We start from the raw sequence: 19,533 nt of genomic DNA, 5'->3' as shown, positions 1-19,533 counted from the left end.
CCAAAGTCCAAATTTTACTTTTATTTTGAGTATATTTGGTAGGAACAATGCAAACTATAACCTTGTTCCATACACAATACATTATACGCATTTCATAAATCACTAAATAAAACAACTGGAGCAGTTAAAGTAAATGTATTTATTTTTCCAAATGTAGATCAGCTGAATACTTACAAATGGTCAAAATGGGAATATAACAACATCCTAACCAGGTGCAACGCAACGAAAATCCAGCAAGAAGCCATAATTGTCTAGAATTTATCGATATGTGGCGCAAAACTTCAACAGCTGTCAACCACGATTTATTCGGCAATCAAAAACTGTGACAGCAGACCTCAGGCAGGTCAGACACGGGAATAAATGTAACACGGATAACAGAGAAGCCGCGAGGGACAGACTTACAGTATTCACACACATTGTATACAAGTCCTGGATCAGGCCACTTTGTTACAGCTGAACTAATGGAATGCTGTTAAACTTCCCTCACAGCCTCGTTCTCCTTCCTGCAGAACGTTAACTACGGCCGTGACTAGGGTCTGTAGCGGAGCAGGATTTGGCTAGTGTCACAGAGACAGACTTTTGGCGTTTGTCAGAAATCCTGCTCCACTTCGCAGCTTATTCTGGCCAAAGATAATCACACAAATGAAGCGAAATTAATGAAACCATAGCAAATCAGTTAATTTAGTTTTTAGTACACAGCTATACGGAGCGGGATTTGAATTTCACTTACATTGTTTTCTTTGGCAGCGTTTGTCGCTTTGCTATTTCAAAACATTGTCAGTGTGACATAAAAGAGACAGAATCACTGTCTCTTTGTGTTGGGCCCAATTAAGACAAGGCAATGCAAAAAAAATGTCTGTAGATTGGCACCCACTTAAAGGGATAGTTCACCCAAAAGTCACCCTCAAGCCATCCTAGGTGTATATGACTTTCTTTGAATACTGTAAGATTTACATTCAAAAATTTTGTAGGTGTTTAAGTTGTTGAATCCCCCAAAAACGTGTCTATTCATTATAAAAAGTACTCCACAATAAAGGCCCCTTGAGGTGAAAATTCACTGCTTAAAGCTGCAGTCTGTAAATGTTGCCTCTTTGTCGCCATCTATGTTTGAGAACCTGGTATCGCAGTTTCTCGCGGAGTTCTATCCTCTGCGTGGGTTGTGCTGCAGCGCGGATGAATCTAATGTTTTGAGGTGAACGTGTTTCTGTCAATCACCGCAGCGGACTCAGTCCTGTACGAAATCACAGATTCTACACTACGTCTCTGAATATACGACCCAAATAAGAATTTACTTATTTATACTGTCAAGTAAGTATAATTTAATTCATTTTATATAATCCCTTCTAGATTACAATCCGCCATCAAAATAAATTTTGACATTTAATTATTCCAGCTGCTATGAGAATATGCTCCTCCCGCAGGATCCTCAGGTGAATAAAGCCAGCCGGACCTCAATCTTTACGTTTACAGACGTGACGTAATGACGCAGTGCCGTGATTGAATTTCCCGCCAAAACCTACCCGTCCCGTCAAATCAGAAAACATTATTACAAGCTAGCCGTTGTGAATCGAGCTAAAGGGGACAGTTTGAACACTGGCTGGTTATGTACTTTCTTCATTAACTGAATAATTTTAACAACTACAACAAAAAATGTACGGACTGCAGCTTTAAACTTTATAAACTTTAATCTTTCAGTGCCATTATAAAGCTCGGAGTGGAAGTCAGCACGAGACAGTTTTTTTTTTGTCACGCTTTCCAGCTCTCACCACATATTAAGTCTTTGTTCACTTGTTGTCTGCTTAAATGATTTAGATCTTGTTTCCAGAATCTCACATAAAAACTTCTGCTACTTAAAGAAAGAGATAGGCTAACAAATAAATGTGTTGTTTGCACAAAATTAATTTCATGTTGTCAAGACACAAAACTCTAACATTTTAAACACAGCAGAAAAAAAGTGTTGCAGAGAAAAAAAATATGCAGATTATACAAAAATGGTAGCAAATTAGTTATTTTTGTCTTGTCAAAATGCTAAGTTTGCTTAAAATTTGCTGATAACACGGTTAGATAGTGGTAGACCACCCGCTCCCATTCAAATTACACCAGATTTACTCACTGCTGCAGCGTTTTATACGGAAATTGAATCCCGTATGCAAGAAATTTGGTTGGTTACCGTGGAGACCTTTGACTAAGAAGAGCAATGAGGATTTTTAATATAACTCAAGAGTTTATCTCTGAAAGATGTGAAGTAAATCATGGGATAATTCTCAGTTTTGTATGAACTATCCCTTTAAATGTTTTCAGGATTATGTACCTATTTGTTTTTTTGTTTTTTTTAACCCCTAAACAACACATTATATGAAACACGCCCCTCAGGATACAAGAATAAAAGAACACAAGTGGCAAGTAAAAAAAAACAGAAAAAAAAAGTCAACTATAAAAATCGCATCCAAAGCAGTTATAAACCCGAGAGCTATTAAATCAAAATTCTTTGGTTTTTCAGCAGGCACAATGTAAAATTAGAAATCCAACAAAAATATCTAGATCGTTTCATAGGCCATACACTTCTCAGGCCATAACGTCAATGTTGCAGTGCACTGTGCGTTAAAAGGAGCTCAATTCTCTTGCAAATACATACCATTTCAATTTATAACCTACTCATAGATATATATATATACACATCTGAATAACACACAGATATGTGTGCACATAAAAACATCACCCATAAAGCACTGTAGGTGCAGGTATGAAACCGCAATATGTACATTAAAATTCAGGTGCATACAATGTTCTGTCATTTTTTGGAACAGAATGGTGTTATTGCACTAAGGAGTTTCTCTTAAAAACCGTTCTCAGCTGCTGGACATTCCCAGCACTCATAATCCTTCCACAACAAACCAAAACATTGCATTTATCTGGTTTCTAGGAGTCCCGTCCAAGAACTGCAAATAAGAAAAGCAGAGTGCTATGGCTCCCATGCTCAAGACCATGCTCTCCACAGAAGAAATCAGGTCTCCATGGGGGTGCTATTGCAATCTGGGATGGAAGGTGGATTGGGATTGCCTTCAGACCCATGTTGGATCATCTCTGGAGGATATTCCTGTTTTTGCAGGTGATGGTAGTGAGAGTTGGGGTGTTTGTAGACACCTTGTCTGCTTTGGTTGTAATTGTGTTGGAATCCATCTCCAACAGACTGGTCTGAACCAAAATTGGGATTGTACCAAGTGTAACGTGCTCGACCCTGCTTGTGCTGCCCTTGGACTGATCCGCCATCTTTATGCTCAATATTTCCAGCCTGTTCGTTGGTTAAATATCCATCGAAAGGATTCCGTCCCCTGTTTCTAGATCGTTGCCTGTTTCCCCAGTTGCCGTAGCCTCTGTTACCGTGATTGCGCCGCTGTTGGTGATGATTGTTTGGCCACTGGCCCTGGTTTGGCGAGGGAGATGACTGGAAGGTATGCACCATATCAGTATTGGACTGAGGGGATGTGTCCTTTCCACCTTCGCCCCCTGAGGTTGGGCCCCAGATGAAGCCTCTGTGTTGGGGATTATTCTTAAAGGGGAATTGTAGCTTCCTCTCTTGAGGCGGCAAGAATCTCCCAGTGCCTGGCAAGAAAGGACCACTGGGGTTGCGAGGGGTTTGAGAATTGAAAGATGGATTTGAGAATCGAGGCGATGCCGTACTGAATGGGTTGTTCTGAGAATGTCCTGAGGGGGGAGCCATCGAGTAGAGGGCATTGCTTGGCTGATTGCTGGGTCCTTTGCGACGTTTAGGGTCGTGGTATTTGTCTGGGTACTGCCAGCGATGGCGACCCCGCCGGTACCCAGAATCCTCATCGCGTCTGTTGACTTGTGCTGGTGGGTCATCACTTCTGGCCCCATCCAACTCAATGTCATCACCATCTCCCTGAAATAACACCACCATAGGATTGACGTTAAGGATGGCGTTGTTACAACAGTTACTCAAATAAGTAATAGTAATTAACCACACATACTGTACCTAACTTTAATTATCACTGAGATACTGTAGTTTTTGTTCATCTTTAGATTTTTTTTATATTAAAATGTTTGATTTAAACTTGGCTTTTTAGTAATTTTTTGTCCTTTTATTAGATTGTGCCGTTTTATGTAAATACTGTTTATTAGATTTACGTATATATTTAATTTCCACTCACTTTTTTTTTTAAACATAATACTTTTAGTTAACTGTAATAAACCTGCTTACCACACGGTTAAGGTTGTATTTATGCATAGTTCAGTACACATAAGTAACTCAAAATAGTGTTAACAGTATTTTTACTTTGGTACTGTACTTCATTTTAAGGCTCACGTATTTTAACATAAAACCTTACTTTTTACTTTGTTTCATAAAAGCATATTTTCGTCACCATTTCAAAATGCTCCGAGTACATGATACTTGAAATGAGCGATTCAGTCACCGATCATCTCATTCGATGGAGCTAATGAAGATCACATATCACACAAAAAGATAGCATATTCTAACAAAAAGCCAGCTCACTGATTCAGTGATACAGCTAGAGCGAGTTTCCAATTATTTATTACAATAATGTAATATTTAACTGCACATAATGTAAAAACTGCATGTACTACATTATGAGTTGCAACAAATCACTGAATTGGACATATGAGTCAATGACGTCAATAAATATAATCTCCAGAGCCTGATTGGTGGAGAATTAGAAGTTAAGTCAACAGTAATGTTACATTTTAATTTTGAGGTCATACAAGAGGTTTGTGAACTAAACTGTGCAAGATGTCCTCTCTACTTATATTTGCGACATTCGTGTTTAATTGTATACTATTATACATGCAGACTGCATCTTCTTGAAAGAATTCTTTTTGAAGAGTCAAGTGTCACAAGCGTAACTGAAGAGACCATGATCATCATAATAGTGATACACTAAAATAAGTTAAATATACCTTAAAATGGAGGTTCAATCAGAAGATGGAAAATGGTCATGTATTACAGCTTTTAACCTCAATTAACTGGATAATTTAAATAATTTTAATGAAATAAATGCGTGGAATATTAAAAAATAAATTAGCTAAATAAACATATACATTTTAGAGATTTGTAATACGCTAATAAATGGACTGGGGAGAAGTGTGTGCATTTGTGGCGGTTTCTAGATATAGGAGCATCACCTGAACTTCGACTGGGAATATCTTCTCCATCTTCACCATGCGATCCCGTAGTGACCGGATCTCCTCATCCTTCATATTGTTCTGCAACTTGACTTCCTGCAGTATATCAGTCAACTTGTCAATATGAGCTTTGAGCTCTCCCATATCGGCCCTTCCTCCCTCACTCCCTCCTCCTCCTCCTCCAGCTGCTGTTGTTCTTTCCTCCCTGTCTCCCTCCTCCTCTCCGATGCCCACAGTCTCACATACATCCTTTGCCACACTTTTCCAGGTTTCTCTCTCTTGAGGGTCTTTTTGTCCGTATGTGCGACAAAGCTCCTTCATCCTGACAATAGCCAAGGCCTCAATCTCTTGCCGCGTGTGTCTAAAGTCTCCAAGCGCCACCTTAAAAGAAGAAATCAAAATGCATACTCACGTTAATGCAAAATACTGCTAATACATGCCAGACATTAATATACTGTATAGTCTGTGACTAGCCAATCAAACTGGTGCTTGCCGTTTTGAGAATTTTGGAAGTGTGGGAAATATAAGTGGGTGGCCTTTTTGAGACTAAATCTACTTTGACACGAATTAAATCAGTGCCTGCATTTCCCGTTTCAGATATGAAGTTACTCTTGAACACAGTGAGGTACCTCATAGCAGATCTCTTTAACAGCCTGCGTGCGAAGCTCTTCTAGACTGAGTCGGTGTTTGGACTCCTGGGTGGCAGGTATGCGGCGACGCTGGGGGATCTGATACACACGCAGCGGCTCTCTCCTCTTTCCACTGCTGGGCAAACCACACTTTTTCACGATAGACTGCATCTGCAAAAAATCAGCAAGAACAGACGAGTTACTTCCTGTCAGAAATTAACAGCTACGTGAAATGAAAAAGAACGGAACAGAATGCTGGTGTCTCGAGAAAAAAAAAAGTTTCATTTGATCACGTCTTTGTGTACCCAATAAAAGCTGAATTCTTATTAGGCTTCAAAACAATGTGCATTTGCAGACAAAAAAGAAGAAGTTTACTCTGCGTAATAGCCTGTCTGTGTGAATTGAATGCCAACTAAAAGGAGACTTGTCTAGTCTTTCATGACAATTCTTGATTTCACTGTTATGTTGTATTAATGACTACCTTGTCTTTATATTTTTTTAAAATCCCCTGTGTGCACAAACTTACCGGATTACTGAGTGCACTGTTGGTTACCGTGCTTTTTATTTATTAAAACTGATACTTTATTTGAGAAATATACTGGAATTAAAGAATCAGTTCAGTATCATTTTAGTCAAAATTTCATGTGTTCATTTGCAACATATTAAATTTGGTAAATATGTCAAATAAATTGAAATTCAATTGTTAACCACGTCTATACTATCTTTAAATTGAATATTGTGATATCTGTGTATTGGTTTCCTTTAGACTAAACAGCTCTTAAGATTGAAATTGGCCTTATGAAAATCCCTTTTGTTTAACAAATGATATCTACCTTGGATTAAATGTACAGCAAAACCTTAATATTAGCAAAACCTATATTAGCAAATTATTGCTACTATAGGCAAAATATTAGCAAACCCTTTCAAAGTAAATACATAAATGAATAAACAAGTGCAAGTCAAAGGGATTCGGTGTCAATCTGTTGATGTATGTGTGTGTGACTGACCTTGTTGGCTGGTAATTTCTCTCTGAGAGAAGAGATGAGTCTCCAGCTCTCCTCACAGGACCGTTTATCTGAGTCATCACCGCTGTCTGAGTCTGCATACTACACACAGAGAGAGAAAGACACATTAGCTTGGTTTTACAGCCCAGTGAGCGGCCTTTGCTGTAGCTTCTATGGCAACAACGTCCTCCAACATGCTCTTAACGCACTGATTTGGAGAGCTCTACTGTACATATGCAGCAATCTGCAAACCACATAGCAATTACTCCCAACACAAAGCACAGGCGAGACTCAACTCACAACAGGGTTTGATGTTACCATGATGCCAAGTATTACGAAACCATTTATATTAAAGCAAAAAATAAGTATAATGGCCACAATTCACTTCCTTTCATTTTCTTAACCGCTATGTACTTACATTACACAAAAAAAACAAAACAATGTTTTGTTCCAAGATTGTAAACTATTTTTCATTAAACTATTAGATTTTCTTGCCTGAGGGATTCCATCCTTTCTAATTAATTAATTTACATGACTTTTCCAGTCATTCATAATTTCAGGCACAAAACGAATTTGTCGAATTTAAACAATGAAACTTTTGTAGTATTCATTTCATTGACCGTGGGAACCCTGTTTCCTTCAATAAAACATAAATGATATACCGTTAATTCTCATATATAACCTTATTAAAGTAAAAAAAATATACATTAAGAACATTTGGCTTTTGTGATGCACAATTTTTTTTATTTATAATGACAAATTCCATTTTTTAATTTTGTAATTTGATTGCTTGTTTTATGAAACATATGAGTTATGGCTTAAAACTTAATTTTTAACAGGTAAACAATGTAAATGTTTTCTACATTTTCTAAAATCTGAATCATAAAACAGAGCACCGTTTAGGATAGCGGTTTTCAATTCCAGTCCTCACGTACCCCTGCTCTGCATATTTTGCATGTCTCTGATAGTTAACGCACCCATTTCTGATAATCGGATCGTTAGAAGTGAGCATTAACTGTGTTCCGGTCGACATGGTCCCTACACAGTGTTTACTGCTTGCTACTCTCGGAGCAGGGAAAATCTGTTTCATACATTCTTTCATGGATTTGCACTGCACAACTTCACACACACATGCCATTTGAAAGGAATGTATACATTCACTTCAAACTGGAATTATGGCGAGATATCCTGATCTCCACTTCACAGGGCACTTATGTTTGAACAGAACAAAAAAACTGAACCGATAAAACAAACGTACAAAATACAGTTTTGTGAGGACTGGAATTGAGAACTGCTGGTTTGGGAGACAGGTGTAACATGCAAAGTAACAGTGTTTTGTATTAGAAAAATTAAACAAAAATACTTCTTGAATTAAATTGTGAGGAGCTCTGTTCGTTAAACGGTGTCTTTTCTTACCAGTCTCTGCTGTTCCAGTATCTGATCTGCCTCCTCCTTTTCCTTGCGGTACTGATTCTCCAGATCCTGCAGTCTGAGAGATGAGGTTTAAAGACAAAAGAAAACATTAGAAAGGAAAAAATCTGCTAAGGAAAAAAGGGCTTGCTGGTGCAAACAGGTATGGAAAGTTGAGTTTTGTTGAGACTGACTTATAAAACATAAAGAGTCATAATCTGGTCACGGCTGGTAGATCATCTTCTACCAGCAAACTCATTCCAAAATCCAGCATTTCAATATTCATTTCAGATACATTTTTCAAGATATATATATGAACGTTCATTTAAAATGAGTTTTCACCTCTTCTCCATCTCCTGCTTTATGTCAATGCCTTGTTTCTCCAGCAGTTCTTTCTGTGCGTAGCTCCAGTCCACCGGCTCCCCCTGCTGCTCCTGTGTAGCACTGCGTTCTCTCTCTAAGCGGGCCTGCTCAGGGTGGTTAAACCTGAACACATGGTTCTTCCCCATCACTATACGGTTACCTATGCAATCACAGAACAGAGGACAATGAAAGGGTTTACAGGCACTAGTAAGTTGGAAGATAAGATAATAAGGATATGTTCGGAATGATATGCCATAGAGCCTACTATTTCTTCAGCATACATATATGTGAACATGTGAATATCCAGATGACTCTCAAATAAATGCATTTGAAATGTTCACTTCTGCATTTTAAGTATAACAGCATTTAAATGTAAAATAAGTCTGTACTGCAGTAAACAATTACGCTAGTTTTCCATTCTGAACAACGGGAATAAAATCACATAAAACTGAAAAAAAAGTCACCTTGTTTTAGCACAACACCATCATTGATTCGTTTTCCATTGACGTATGTTTCTGCTCCAACTAATGGCTCCAAAGTCACCACCACTGCATGCACGCGCACACATACACATACACACACACACACACACACACACACACACACACACAGATATTTGGTTCTAAGAAGTGAATATATGCACTGAAAACATAAAGAAAACCCCGAAGAAACATGCTCAATTAACATGATCAAATGCTGGAAACAGTTGTGCTGTTTAGTATTTCTGAGGAAACCTTAACTTTTTGTGATTCTTTGATTCTTTTCAAAAGAAAAGCATTTATTTGAAATTGAAACCTTTTATAACACTGCCTTGGTCACACTTTATATTAGGTGGCCTTAACTATGTACTTTCTGCTACTGAGGTGGGATATGGGTAAAGTTAGGGGCAGGTTTAGTGGTATGGGTAGGTTTAAGGGTGGGTTATGGTGTAAGGGATGGGTCAACAGTGTAATTATAAATATACTTTATTAATTACAGAAATGTATAATGGATGTATGCACACAATACGTACATTGTATGAAATGATTAAATGTAAAAGTACATAGTAGTTAAGGCCACATATAAATAAAAAGGGGAACATTGCATTTATTGTCATTTTTGTGTGAATCAGTAAATGTAGCAAATACTCTCACCTTCATTATTGTCATTGATTTCACTGCAAAATACGCAATGCAGCTCCTTTATAAACTGACCGCTAAGACGGATATCCACATCTTCCTGCCCAACTCTGCAATATACACACAGCCATGAGACACAAAGTGCAGTATGTACACAGAAACTGACCACTCCTTCAGCAACTCACTGCTCACCTGGTGACTCCATCTTTAATATAATATATCAGACACTCTGACATCAGAGGATCCTCGTTCAGGTTCACCAGGTGGGGCGTCTGGGAAAAAAAACACGTGTGGTGTAAAACGCATGATTCTTCGACTTCGACTGAAAGTGCTAGGAGAGTAAATGTGGTGTATTCACACAGAATGTGAAAAATGTGAGATGGGTGCAGTGTAACGGATAAAATATTCTTATGTGTAGAAATCACAAGATGCGGTCACATTAACAAAACTTCAGCAAAAAAACCCAAAAAACTAGTTAACAGTGCGACAATATTAAGCACAGCTGACACAAAAGACACTTCCTAACCGAGCAGCTTCCTGTTAGCCAGTGAGTCAAATTTGTGTGATTAACTTAAATCTGATGTGAAATCTCCCTATAGAAATCTTCCATCCTCACATAAAATTCCCGATGGCATAAATTCCAATTGAAATGACTACATTTTGCCAGTGAAAATGTGCTGAACAACAGTAAATGTGACCGCGCCTTCATTTCCTGCAAACATGCTTTGACAACATGTATTGTGACCAGCACCATGCAAATAAATATGGCTTAAAATAAGACTTGACTCACTCTTTTGGGAGAGAAGACACCCACTGTTCCTCCATCTTCTTTTACAGACACTCCCATCTCAGCCAGCAGAGCCTCCCTAATATGTCACACACAGAGAAAGGGTGTGAGTTTCATACCTGTATTACACTCACAGAGCCAGACTTTTGACTATCGGCATAAAACCTGACCATATTGCAGATCATTCTAAACGAGAACAAGCTGACTGACTCAGGAGGTGTTAATTGGTCATCCAGAACGTGATTATTGGAAATCAAATGAGCATGTACAATTGAAAACCTTTAACATGCACATACCAAATCCACTTTTACATTTACTTAAGAACCAGTAACAATCAGTAATGATAAAAATTCAAGCCATCATTTCATTGGCTAGTGTGTTGATATGCGTTTTCCCACCAAGGACGATGCATTTGCATTTCACCTGCATTTGGTGGATGAGTGTATTAATTACAAACCCTGTCCTACCGGCTGCTCTGCTCTCTGATATTAGCATCGTCAATCAAAAACATCCATATTGGTTGCAAACCAAACCATAACACACCAAGCAAAAAACTGGCTGTCAACCAATGTTGACGTGTTATTAACATCTGTCTGCACAGTTTTTGCTGTCCTGCGCCACTGCCACCAGTCAAACCCAGTCGGCAGCTTTTCAGATAATTTAGCATGTTAATTTGGTGGCAAAGCCCATGAGTTAGAGAGATGACACTGATTGGCTATCCAGTTTAGCAAAACCAGTGCATGAGAGATACAGTAGAGACAAAAGTGGAAAAAAAATATAATAAAACCTATACTGGTGTGAAAACGGTACACTGTTTATGATTTTTATAACAGCAGTCAGGTTTTTCCCTTTGAAAGACCAATACAGACTGCTGGTATGAAGAGCTATTTTCTCTCACAGGTGCAAAAGATTAATAGCTTGCTGTAGTCTTTGAATGCAATGTTACAGTCGGTTTTCATCAAAGCTGGTTCTTTGATATCATAATGGCGTGTCTAACATTCACAGGGTAAGGTTATTCCATAAATGATGTCCAAATTCAGTCTACTACAACAGTTTGAACAATTTGAGCACTTATGCTCGTTCTCACCTCTCTTGTCGAATTGACTCCGTTTTCCTGAGCTTCTCCTCCCATGTTTCATTCAGCTCTGCAATTATCTTCTCCGTTTCCTGTTAGAAACACAGAAAGACAAGGCTAAATGGAAATATTTTCTCTGCATTCGTTCCATTTTAGATACCAAGCATACAAAAGAACCCCCTGAACAATCAGAAGCACTCTGCATTCTGGATTCTGACATAACATCAGTTGACGTGCCTCGGAAAGGTATCATTTAGAGAGTAGCAGCTGAAGTAAGCCGATCTTCTAAAATTCCAAAACCTTTACCTACTTTAATAAGAGAGTGATGTTGAGAATGAGATATCATGTGTACCTTGAGTCTCTCCGCGGCCTCCTCTTTGCTGATGTGTGCAGTGGGACTGGTGGGCGTCACACCCTCCATTGGTGCGTCAGAGGTAGACTGCTCATATGTGAGCGAGGGTTGGGAGAGTTCACCTAATGCTCCTCCCAAAGTGGGGCGTCCTGTTTCAGACCCTGAAAGAAAATAAGTGTGCCAGTTATTGTTTAAGTGACTGTTAATGTAATTGTAATGTAATGTAACTTTTGTGCATCCTGTGACCATGTGATCAGATTTCCCTCCACAGTTCTCATTATTGTAATGCTAAAAACACCTAATATACAAGTGCATACGTTTTGGGTCAGTAAGATTTATGCTTTTTAGTTTAACCCAGTAAGAAAGTATTAAACTCATTAAAAACTGCCAGTAAAAAATTGCTTTAAAAATACTGTGTTTATTATGTATATATAAATGCACTCACATGCAGTAAATAGACAGCACTGTGCAAAAGTTTTAGGCAATTGTACCTATAGGAATTGCTGCTGTTTTATAGGCAAAAGGTATTGATTTGATTTAGACTTCTCTTTTGTTCATTCACTGCATTTTTTTAATGAAAATAAATGTTTAACACTTACATTTTTAAAGCATTCTTTGTTTACAGTATTTTTCACACCTGCCTAAAACTTTACTGTACATATATACATTATACATATATACATACACACACACACATAGCTGATTAATCATTTGACAGCAATAATTTTCAATTAATGCTTTTAAATATTTTTTAAAATGTATTCAAGTGGAAATTGCAATAATATTTCACTTTCATTTTTTTTTATTCTTACCGTATTGTATAGATCTGTACAGCTTTTTTATTTATGCCGATTTAAATATTACACAACTTACATATCTCGATTTTAATAAGAACCTGGTTTTGTGGTAAAACGCGACCTTTGTGTGTGTGTATTTACCTGAGGCAGTGATGAGGTTGCTGAGTCCCTGAGACAGGAGGAGCTCTTTGAGTCTGTTGACCTCTTCTTTCAGCTCCCTGACGAGACGTGCGTTTGGATCCTCATTAATGACAGCATTACACTTTATCTGCTTAGCCCTGTCTGCATACCTACAGCAGGACACACGCTGGTTATACAGACCAGACATGACAATGCATTGTAGAAAAGAACTACGGTTCTGTTGTGTGCGTTTTTACCTGAGAGTACTGAGTGTTTCTTCATAATTAATATCTGCTGGGCTCAGAGCAGCAATCATGGCTGTGCGAGAGTTTCCACCTTCAAACACAAACATTCAGTCAGTGTGGAGCGGTAACAGCAGTTGGTCAGAGACTTGTTTGAAACAAAAACTAAACCAAAAGTTAAATGGATCACCAACAGCAGGTCTATTCACAAAAATCCTAATATTCTAAATTAAGCAGTAAAAGCAACCAGTACACTATGCAAAACATTCCTTTATGTAATTATTGAAATTAAATATTAACACACTGACAAATTATAGCTTTGTACCATTTCTTATATTTGCTTTTAAACTGTTCTTGAAGGAAACTGTCAGTTAGCGATAGAGAAATAAATGAAGAGTGATAAGCGATCCTCTTTTTTCCTTGATAATTGATATTTGATTGTTATGAATAACATAACAGAGAGCAACAAGACTATTAGACTTCATTTTTGGCCACATGCTTTACACTACAGTTTAAAGGTTTGTGTCAGATTTTTTACATTTTTATTTATTTTTATCCTCACAAAAGTTACATTTCTTACAGTTTTTATTTATACAAACAACTTAAAACAACTTTTTTTTTTCAATTAAAATGTATTTATTCAGGTTTCACTGAATTCATCTTAAATGTATTTCAAAGATAAACGAAAGTTTTATGGGTTTAGAATGACATGAGGTTGAGTAAATTAAGCTAATATAAATTTTAGATTAAACGTCCCTTTAAATAAATGAAGTTCTTTAACACAATTCCTTTTTAACGTCTAAAACTTTCAGAACACACACAGTTGATGTCTGCGTCTTTGTGTGTTACCAGAACCCCACAGAAAAAATATGCATAACAAAATGATTGTCTGCACAAGTAAGTTAAAGAGCAAGAATAGGTCCATTTCAAGATTTACTGTTAAAACACAATGTCTGCTGACAGGGCTGACAGAAAAAGAACTTAATGACTAGTTGCATATCAGATAAACTTCTTGTTGACTGGTTTTAGACACCAGACATCCTCTAATTTAACATTCCTGACACCATTGCAGAATCTAAAAACACGTGACCCAAAAGGCATCTTATCTTACTGGTCAATTAATTTATTTGACTGAAAACTGTCTCTTTAATAGAAAAAAAAAATACACTCGTCAGACTAATTTTCCTTCCTGGTGTGAACACGTGTTGGAATGCATGGTTTCAACTCTCGGTCTGTGAATAGGCCCTTAGACGGCAAGACGTACCTAGATTCTCTCTCAATAGCCACGTGAGCACAGAATCCCTGTAGGGAATGAAATCAGAGCGTCTCTTCTTTGAGCCGTGCTGTGGGGGGGGGGCATATTGTTACTCTTCACAAAGAACTTAACATTTGAGACGAAACACAAAAGGACGAGACGAAGACACAGTTGAGAAATTAAATAAAGAACTGAACCGAAGCAGCAGTAAGAAAAGAGAGTAAGGAAATCTAAAAACAGTTCCTACCATGTCTGCCAGCGCTGAGATGACTTTCCCCAGTGTTGTCAGGGACTTGTTAATATTGGCTCCCTCCTAAAAACAAACCAAAAACCAAAATGCTTTAAAACTTTGTTAATACTCAATACGTTTAATACAACAAAAGGTAAGTAGTTTAAATCCATGTTATATAGTCATAATACTTTTTACAGCATTTTTGATTAAATCAATGCATCCATATAGTAGTCAATATCTGAAGTGGATAAAAAAAGAAGAAAAATTTGCTGTAAGACAAGAACGCGAACATCCTTCAGAAATAAAAAAAAAACGATGACAGTATTTCGTTTTTGCCTAAACTATTCCTTTTATTCAGAACTAATAAGACATCTGACAGACCTTCAGCCTCATGCCCTTGGCTCCAGACGAGTCTGCTCTCTCACTTCCTGCCAGATCAACCAGGCTGATCTTGCTCACCTGAGCAGGAGACAAGAAACTAGACTCAGTAAAGAACAGTAAAAAGCAAGAGATTTCTAACGTCTGACGCACACCTTCTCAGTGTCCAGGCTGGTCATGTTGTCATGTCGACGCTGTGTGAAGAGGATGGTGAACACAGCATGCGAGCGACTGCTGGTCTCGTTCATATTAGTAGCGGCAACCGTCCTGAAAGTAAGAGAATATGGACAAAAAGCAAATAAAGATGGCCAAACATTTCATTTTCACACATCAGTAGATTTTAAAATGCGCTCAAGTGCAATTAAAGGGGTGGTTGATTTTTGTGTTTACTGGGTGGAGTCTAACATGTTTGAATGCTTTGTTTTTTAAAAACCATTACCATTATTCTACACCACTCTGTCCCTTCTCATATAAACACGCTAATCATTTCCTGCTTTTATGAAGCCCGTTCCTTTGAAATATACAATGGAGTCTGATTGGTTAGCTGGTCCATTGTGTTCACTAAACAGTCTAAAAAAAACAAAAAAGGTCTAAACGTCATGCCCCTCAGCTATTTTATTGTAAACAATGGCATTGTCTGTATTGCTTATCAATTTGAGGCCTACTGAGACGCAGAGGATATTAATGAAGAGGATCAAACAAGGTTTTTACACAACGTTTCAGAACGGTACGTGTCTTTGTTGTTGCTTCATACTTATAAATACGCCGTTATTTCTAAATACTACTGCTTCTGTTAGCTTTTGATATATATTTTTATTCTGATCAAAGCTTTCATATAGCACGACAACCGCAAATGAAACTTGAGGGTCCATTAGAATCGTTAGACAGAATTGTGATTCAGATATGAAAAGATTTCTTCATGCACCCTTAGTTTTGGAAGCTTGGCTTGGTTTATTTAAAGATAACAAACAGCATGTTAAGTATTGACGTTTGATACCACCACAGCAATGAAATACAATACATGCAGTTCATCAGCATTCTTGCCTATATTTTAGTTTATGCAAAGGCCTTAACTTATGATTAGTTTTTTTTTATTAGAATTTTTTTTTCTCCATTATCTTTGTTTTTATCAGGAGATTTAATATAGCATGTATAATAGCATGTGTGTGTGCATATATATATATATATATATATATATATATATATACACACACACACACACACATATATATTCATATGCATGTATATAATCTCATTAATTGCTTCTTAGTTTAACAGACAAACAGTATTTTCATCTTAATCATAGTCATGTTTGTGTGTATAATAATACCTGGCTTTGTTGCCAGTGTCCATGAGATCTGCAATATCACTGTAGTTGGTAACAGCCATTTTGGAGAGGTCTTCTACGTAAGGACCCATTATAGGGTGCTCTCTGACCCTCAAGGCCCCTCTGCTTTTTGGGTTCAACAAATCTCGAACACGCTCACAGTAAATCTCCATATATGAAACCTAAAAACACAAATACATGTATATCCATAAACAGTTTAAATGTAAACTCGCATGCTTTAAGAGGCCATGCATCAATGAAATCTCCAAAACAGTTCTTTAACAGTATGTAAATAGACACAAACATACCTCTACAGAAAAGGACAGGTCAGGGTCAGTGTTGCCTGCTGTCTGTCTGAACAAATCTTCACACATCTATGGGGGTAAAAAAACAAACAAAAAAAACATTAAGTGATGCACAATGAGAGAGATGTGCAAGAGATCACTAAGTGAATTGAATTCAACACAGAATAAATCATTAATGATTTCAATTATTTCCAGTGCTCACAAAAGCTCTGTCTTTAAAAGTTTAAATTATTGTAAGGTTTATACGATTTTTAATCGGCCACTTTGTATCGTTATATAGTTTATAGCTACTCTGTAAATCAGACTGCTCATCAGTATAAATCAGTCTGATGCTACTATCACCGAGGGCTCTCATTAAATACAGACTTTACTTGTATAAACTTGTGTCTCAGTTGTCAACTGAATTTAGACTCCAATGATTTACAAATTCTGGTGTCTGAAAGCTACAGTATGTTAGCACAAATCAATACTACAATATGTGAAAAGACATTTCCCAAATGTTGTTCATTCGATTATACAGTAACTTAGCAAAAAATAACTGAATGCACCTTTAATATAGACCTGTCATTAACGTTTTATCATCCAATTTAGCTTTGCACAGCAATTTACTAAAATGGTTTCCAGTAACTTGTTTTTTTCTATCCATAGTTAAATCTCAAGTAGCTAAACATTAAACATTAATTACACACTCCATAGACTTAATTGCTTTGTTCATTACAATGGTAGACACTGGAAAGAAAAAAAAAACCCTTTTCATTCATGCTATCTGCTTAAACATACTTGTGGTATGATGCCTTGCTGCCCAGGATCCTGTTTTCCCATCATTGTGTATGACTTTCCTGCTCCAGTCTGCCCATAAGCAAAAATACACACATTATAGCCTTCAAAAGCATGAAGCAACATCTCCTCGCCAATGTCCTGATACACCTTCCTCTGAGACGCAAAGGATGGGTCTTCTTCCTGCAAATACACAGAGAAAAAAAATCTGAGGGAGTTTTCTGCGTTTAGAGGAAGAAGATTAGTGTTATTATTGGTAAATGCTAACATATATCTTGATTATATTGTGGTTTTTTTTTTGGTTTTTTTTTAGTTCCCTTTGTCATACTCGCTGGCAGCAAAAGACAAATGCAATGTGGCATTACTTTATATAATTAGATCATTTCTGTTATGGTATGCCTTTCTGTAAAGCCGATTTGGAAGAGGTATACAAATATTCATTATTACTGACAGGTTCATGCGATTAAAAATGCTGCAGCAGCACTCTCTCCTCATCTATTTAAATTGGAAACTGAGGCAAAGCCTTACTTTGGATGAAGATGTGATGTATTTAGTGACTTACTGAGCTGTGTGACCAGTACGAATAGTCAAAAGTAAAGTTCTTGGGTGATTCCTTGGGTTGTTTGGGATTAATAATACCTGCAAAAGAGACAAAAATTTAGAGCACTAATTTCACAGTATTGGATTAATTAAACTGTATTTATGCACAAAAAAAGTGAATAGAAATTCCATTGAGCAATGGAAACTGTTCTTAGGACATGGAATTTCTCAAGCAATGTCAACACAGTTCTGTCTAGCCATCATAATGTGCTTGGAAACGTCCCAGCTCTACAAATAATGCAGGGCCACAGCACTTCCCCTCCATGCACATTTCTTTCAGTAGCTTTAGAATGACCTTTGACGCGATATCCCTGCCAAACCCTGCCTATGAAATCTCTTTTCATCAGCATTTTGTCTTGCTTTCCAATGCAAATATATATAAAGATTCTTAAAATCAAGATACATTTACTTGAAAAGCAAATTGATCGTAATTGATCAAAATGAATTGAGCATTTGAGTATGACTCAAACAAATATCCCACATGGACTTTTTGATTCATGCAAACAACGTATGAGCTTGGCCTGCTGCTTATGTTAACATGTGTTGCTTAAATAAAGCAAAAGCATGAGTGGTGATGCTCTCTTCAATGGCTGCATGCTGCTGCAGGAGGGATGAGGAGCAGAACAATTGTGGAATACAGTATTTTTTGTTTTCTTTGCACACTAAAAGTATTCTTGTAGCTTTGTAAAATTACAGTTGAATGGACCATTTTACCAATGTCCTTGCTACCTTTATGGACCGGGTAACATTGCAGTTGCTATCTAGCATTACCAAACTTGGAAGAGCCACAATATTTTTTTGGAGTAAAGTATGTAAATTATTCATTTTTGGTTGAACTATTCCTTTAAACTTCAAGACACTTGAAATGGAATAAAATGTCTTAAAGCCCTGACTGCTATTGTTTCTACAATATTAATTTTTTGTATTTTGCACCATTGTATAAAATCAATAGCACATTTGCGCTTGTCCAGATATTCAGGAAACCCACCAGTCTTGCTCATGCGATACTACTAAACTATAAGATGTAAATATAAGACAAAACCCCATAGAGGAGCACTGTATTTTTAATTTCGTGAGCCTATAACCACATTTTAAAAGCACACAAACTTTCCGAACATGATTGTCTAGATGGTAGTAAGCAGAGCATGGCTGTCTCTATCACACATAAACATACCATAGCAATAAGCAGCTGTGTTTTAAAATTAACACCATACCAATTCTTGAGAATCAAAATTATGCACTGATGACTAAGAATTTCCACTATGTTTGAAGAACTGAATGTTCTGACATATACTTTAAACATTAATCTGTTTTAACAGATTTTTAACAGTTTTTCTTTACTGTTTGGTGTAATTACTTATAGATGGGTATAAAAGAGTACGGTCATTTAAAAAAATTTAAAAAAAAAGTGAAGGCGGCCCCAGCAGAATAAAGCACTGCTGGGTAACAATGAGCACTGCTACCTTAAGCTCAAACTGCTCAGTGTTTGTGTTGGAGGGGGGTCAAAGCAAACAGACTGCCAGCCTCGCAGATTCTTTAGATACAGAGTGCGAGAAAGAAAGAAAAAGAGAGAGAGAGAGAGAGAGAGAGAGAGAGAGA

At 37.2% G+C, this 19,533-nt stretch overlaps 1 protein-coding gene across 1 annotated transcript in view; it reads right to left on the bottom strand.

Annotated features, from left to right (window-relative positions):
• Nucleotides 1–124: 124 nt before the first annotated feature.
• The window catches only part of kif1c (kinesin family member 1C), a 31,542-nt gene continuing 12,133 nt past the window's right edge, over nt 125–19,533 (bottom strand). The window contains exons 3-24 of the mRNA XM_043219600.1: nt 17,897–17,973; nt 17,338–17,517; nt 16,561–16,626; nt 16,256–16,434; nt 15,081–15,192; nt 14,929–15,006; nt 14,563–14,628; nt 14,325–14,403; nt 13,076–13,154; nt 12,840–12,988; nt 11,902–12,062; nt 11,562–11,641; nt 10,478–10,553; nt 9,880–9,959; nt 9,703–9,797; nt 9,034–9,117; nt 8,549–8,729; nt 8,213–8,285; nt 6,800–6,898; nt 5,793–5,963; nt 5,164–5,544; nt 125–3,904 (exon numbers count right to left, since the gene is read on the bottom strand). Coding sequence (XP_043075535.1) covers nt 3,005–3,904; nt 5,164–5,544; nt 5,793–5,963; nt 6,800–6,898; nt 8,213–8,285; nt 8,549–8,729; nt 9,034–9,117; nt 9,703–9,797; nt 9,880–9,959; nt 10,478–10,553; nt 11,562–11,641; nt 11,902–12,062; nt 12,840–12,988; nt 13,076–13,154; nt 14,325–14,403; nt 14,563–14,628; nt 14,929–15,006; nt 15,081–15,192; nt 16,256–16,434; nt 16,561–16,626; nt 17,338–17,517; nt 17,897–17,973 — 3,446 coding nt within the window. The 3' untranslated portion in view covers nt 125–3,004. The remainder of the gene's footprint in view (nt 3,905–5,163; nt 5,545–5,792; nt 5,964–6,799; nt 6,899–8,212; nt 8,286–8,548; nt 8,730–9,033; nt 9,118–9,702; nt 9,798–9,879; nt 9,960–10,477; nt 10,554–11,561; nt 11,642–11,901; nt 12,063–12,839; nt 12,989–13,075; nt 13,155–14,324; nt 14,404–14,562; nt 14,629–14,928; nt 15,007–15,080; nt 15,193–16,255; nt 16,435–16,560; nt 16,627–17,337; nt 17,518–17,896; nt 17,974–19,533) is intronic.

The sequence above is a fragment of the Puntigrus tetrazona genome, chromosome 20, assembly GCF_018831695.1.
Source record: "Puntigrus tetrazona isolate hp1 chromosome 20, ASM1883169v1, whole genome shotgun sequence".
In the NCBI taxonomy this organism is placed as follows: Eukaryota; Metazoa; Chordata; class Actinopteri; order Cypriniformes; family Cyprinidae; genus Puntigrus; species Puntigrus tetrazona.
This window is presented reverse-complemented; position numbering and strand designations above follow the sequence as displayed.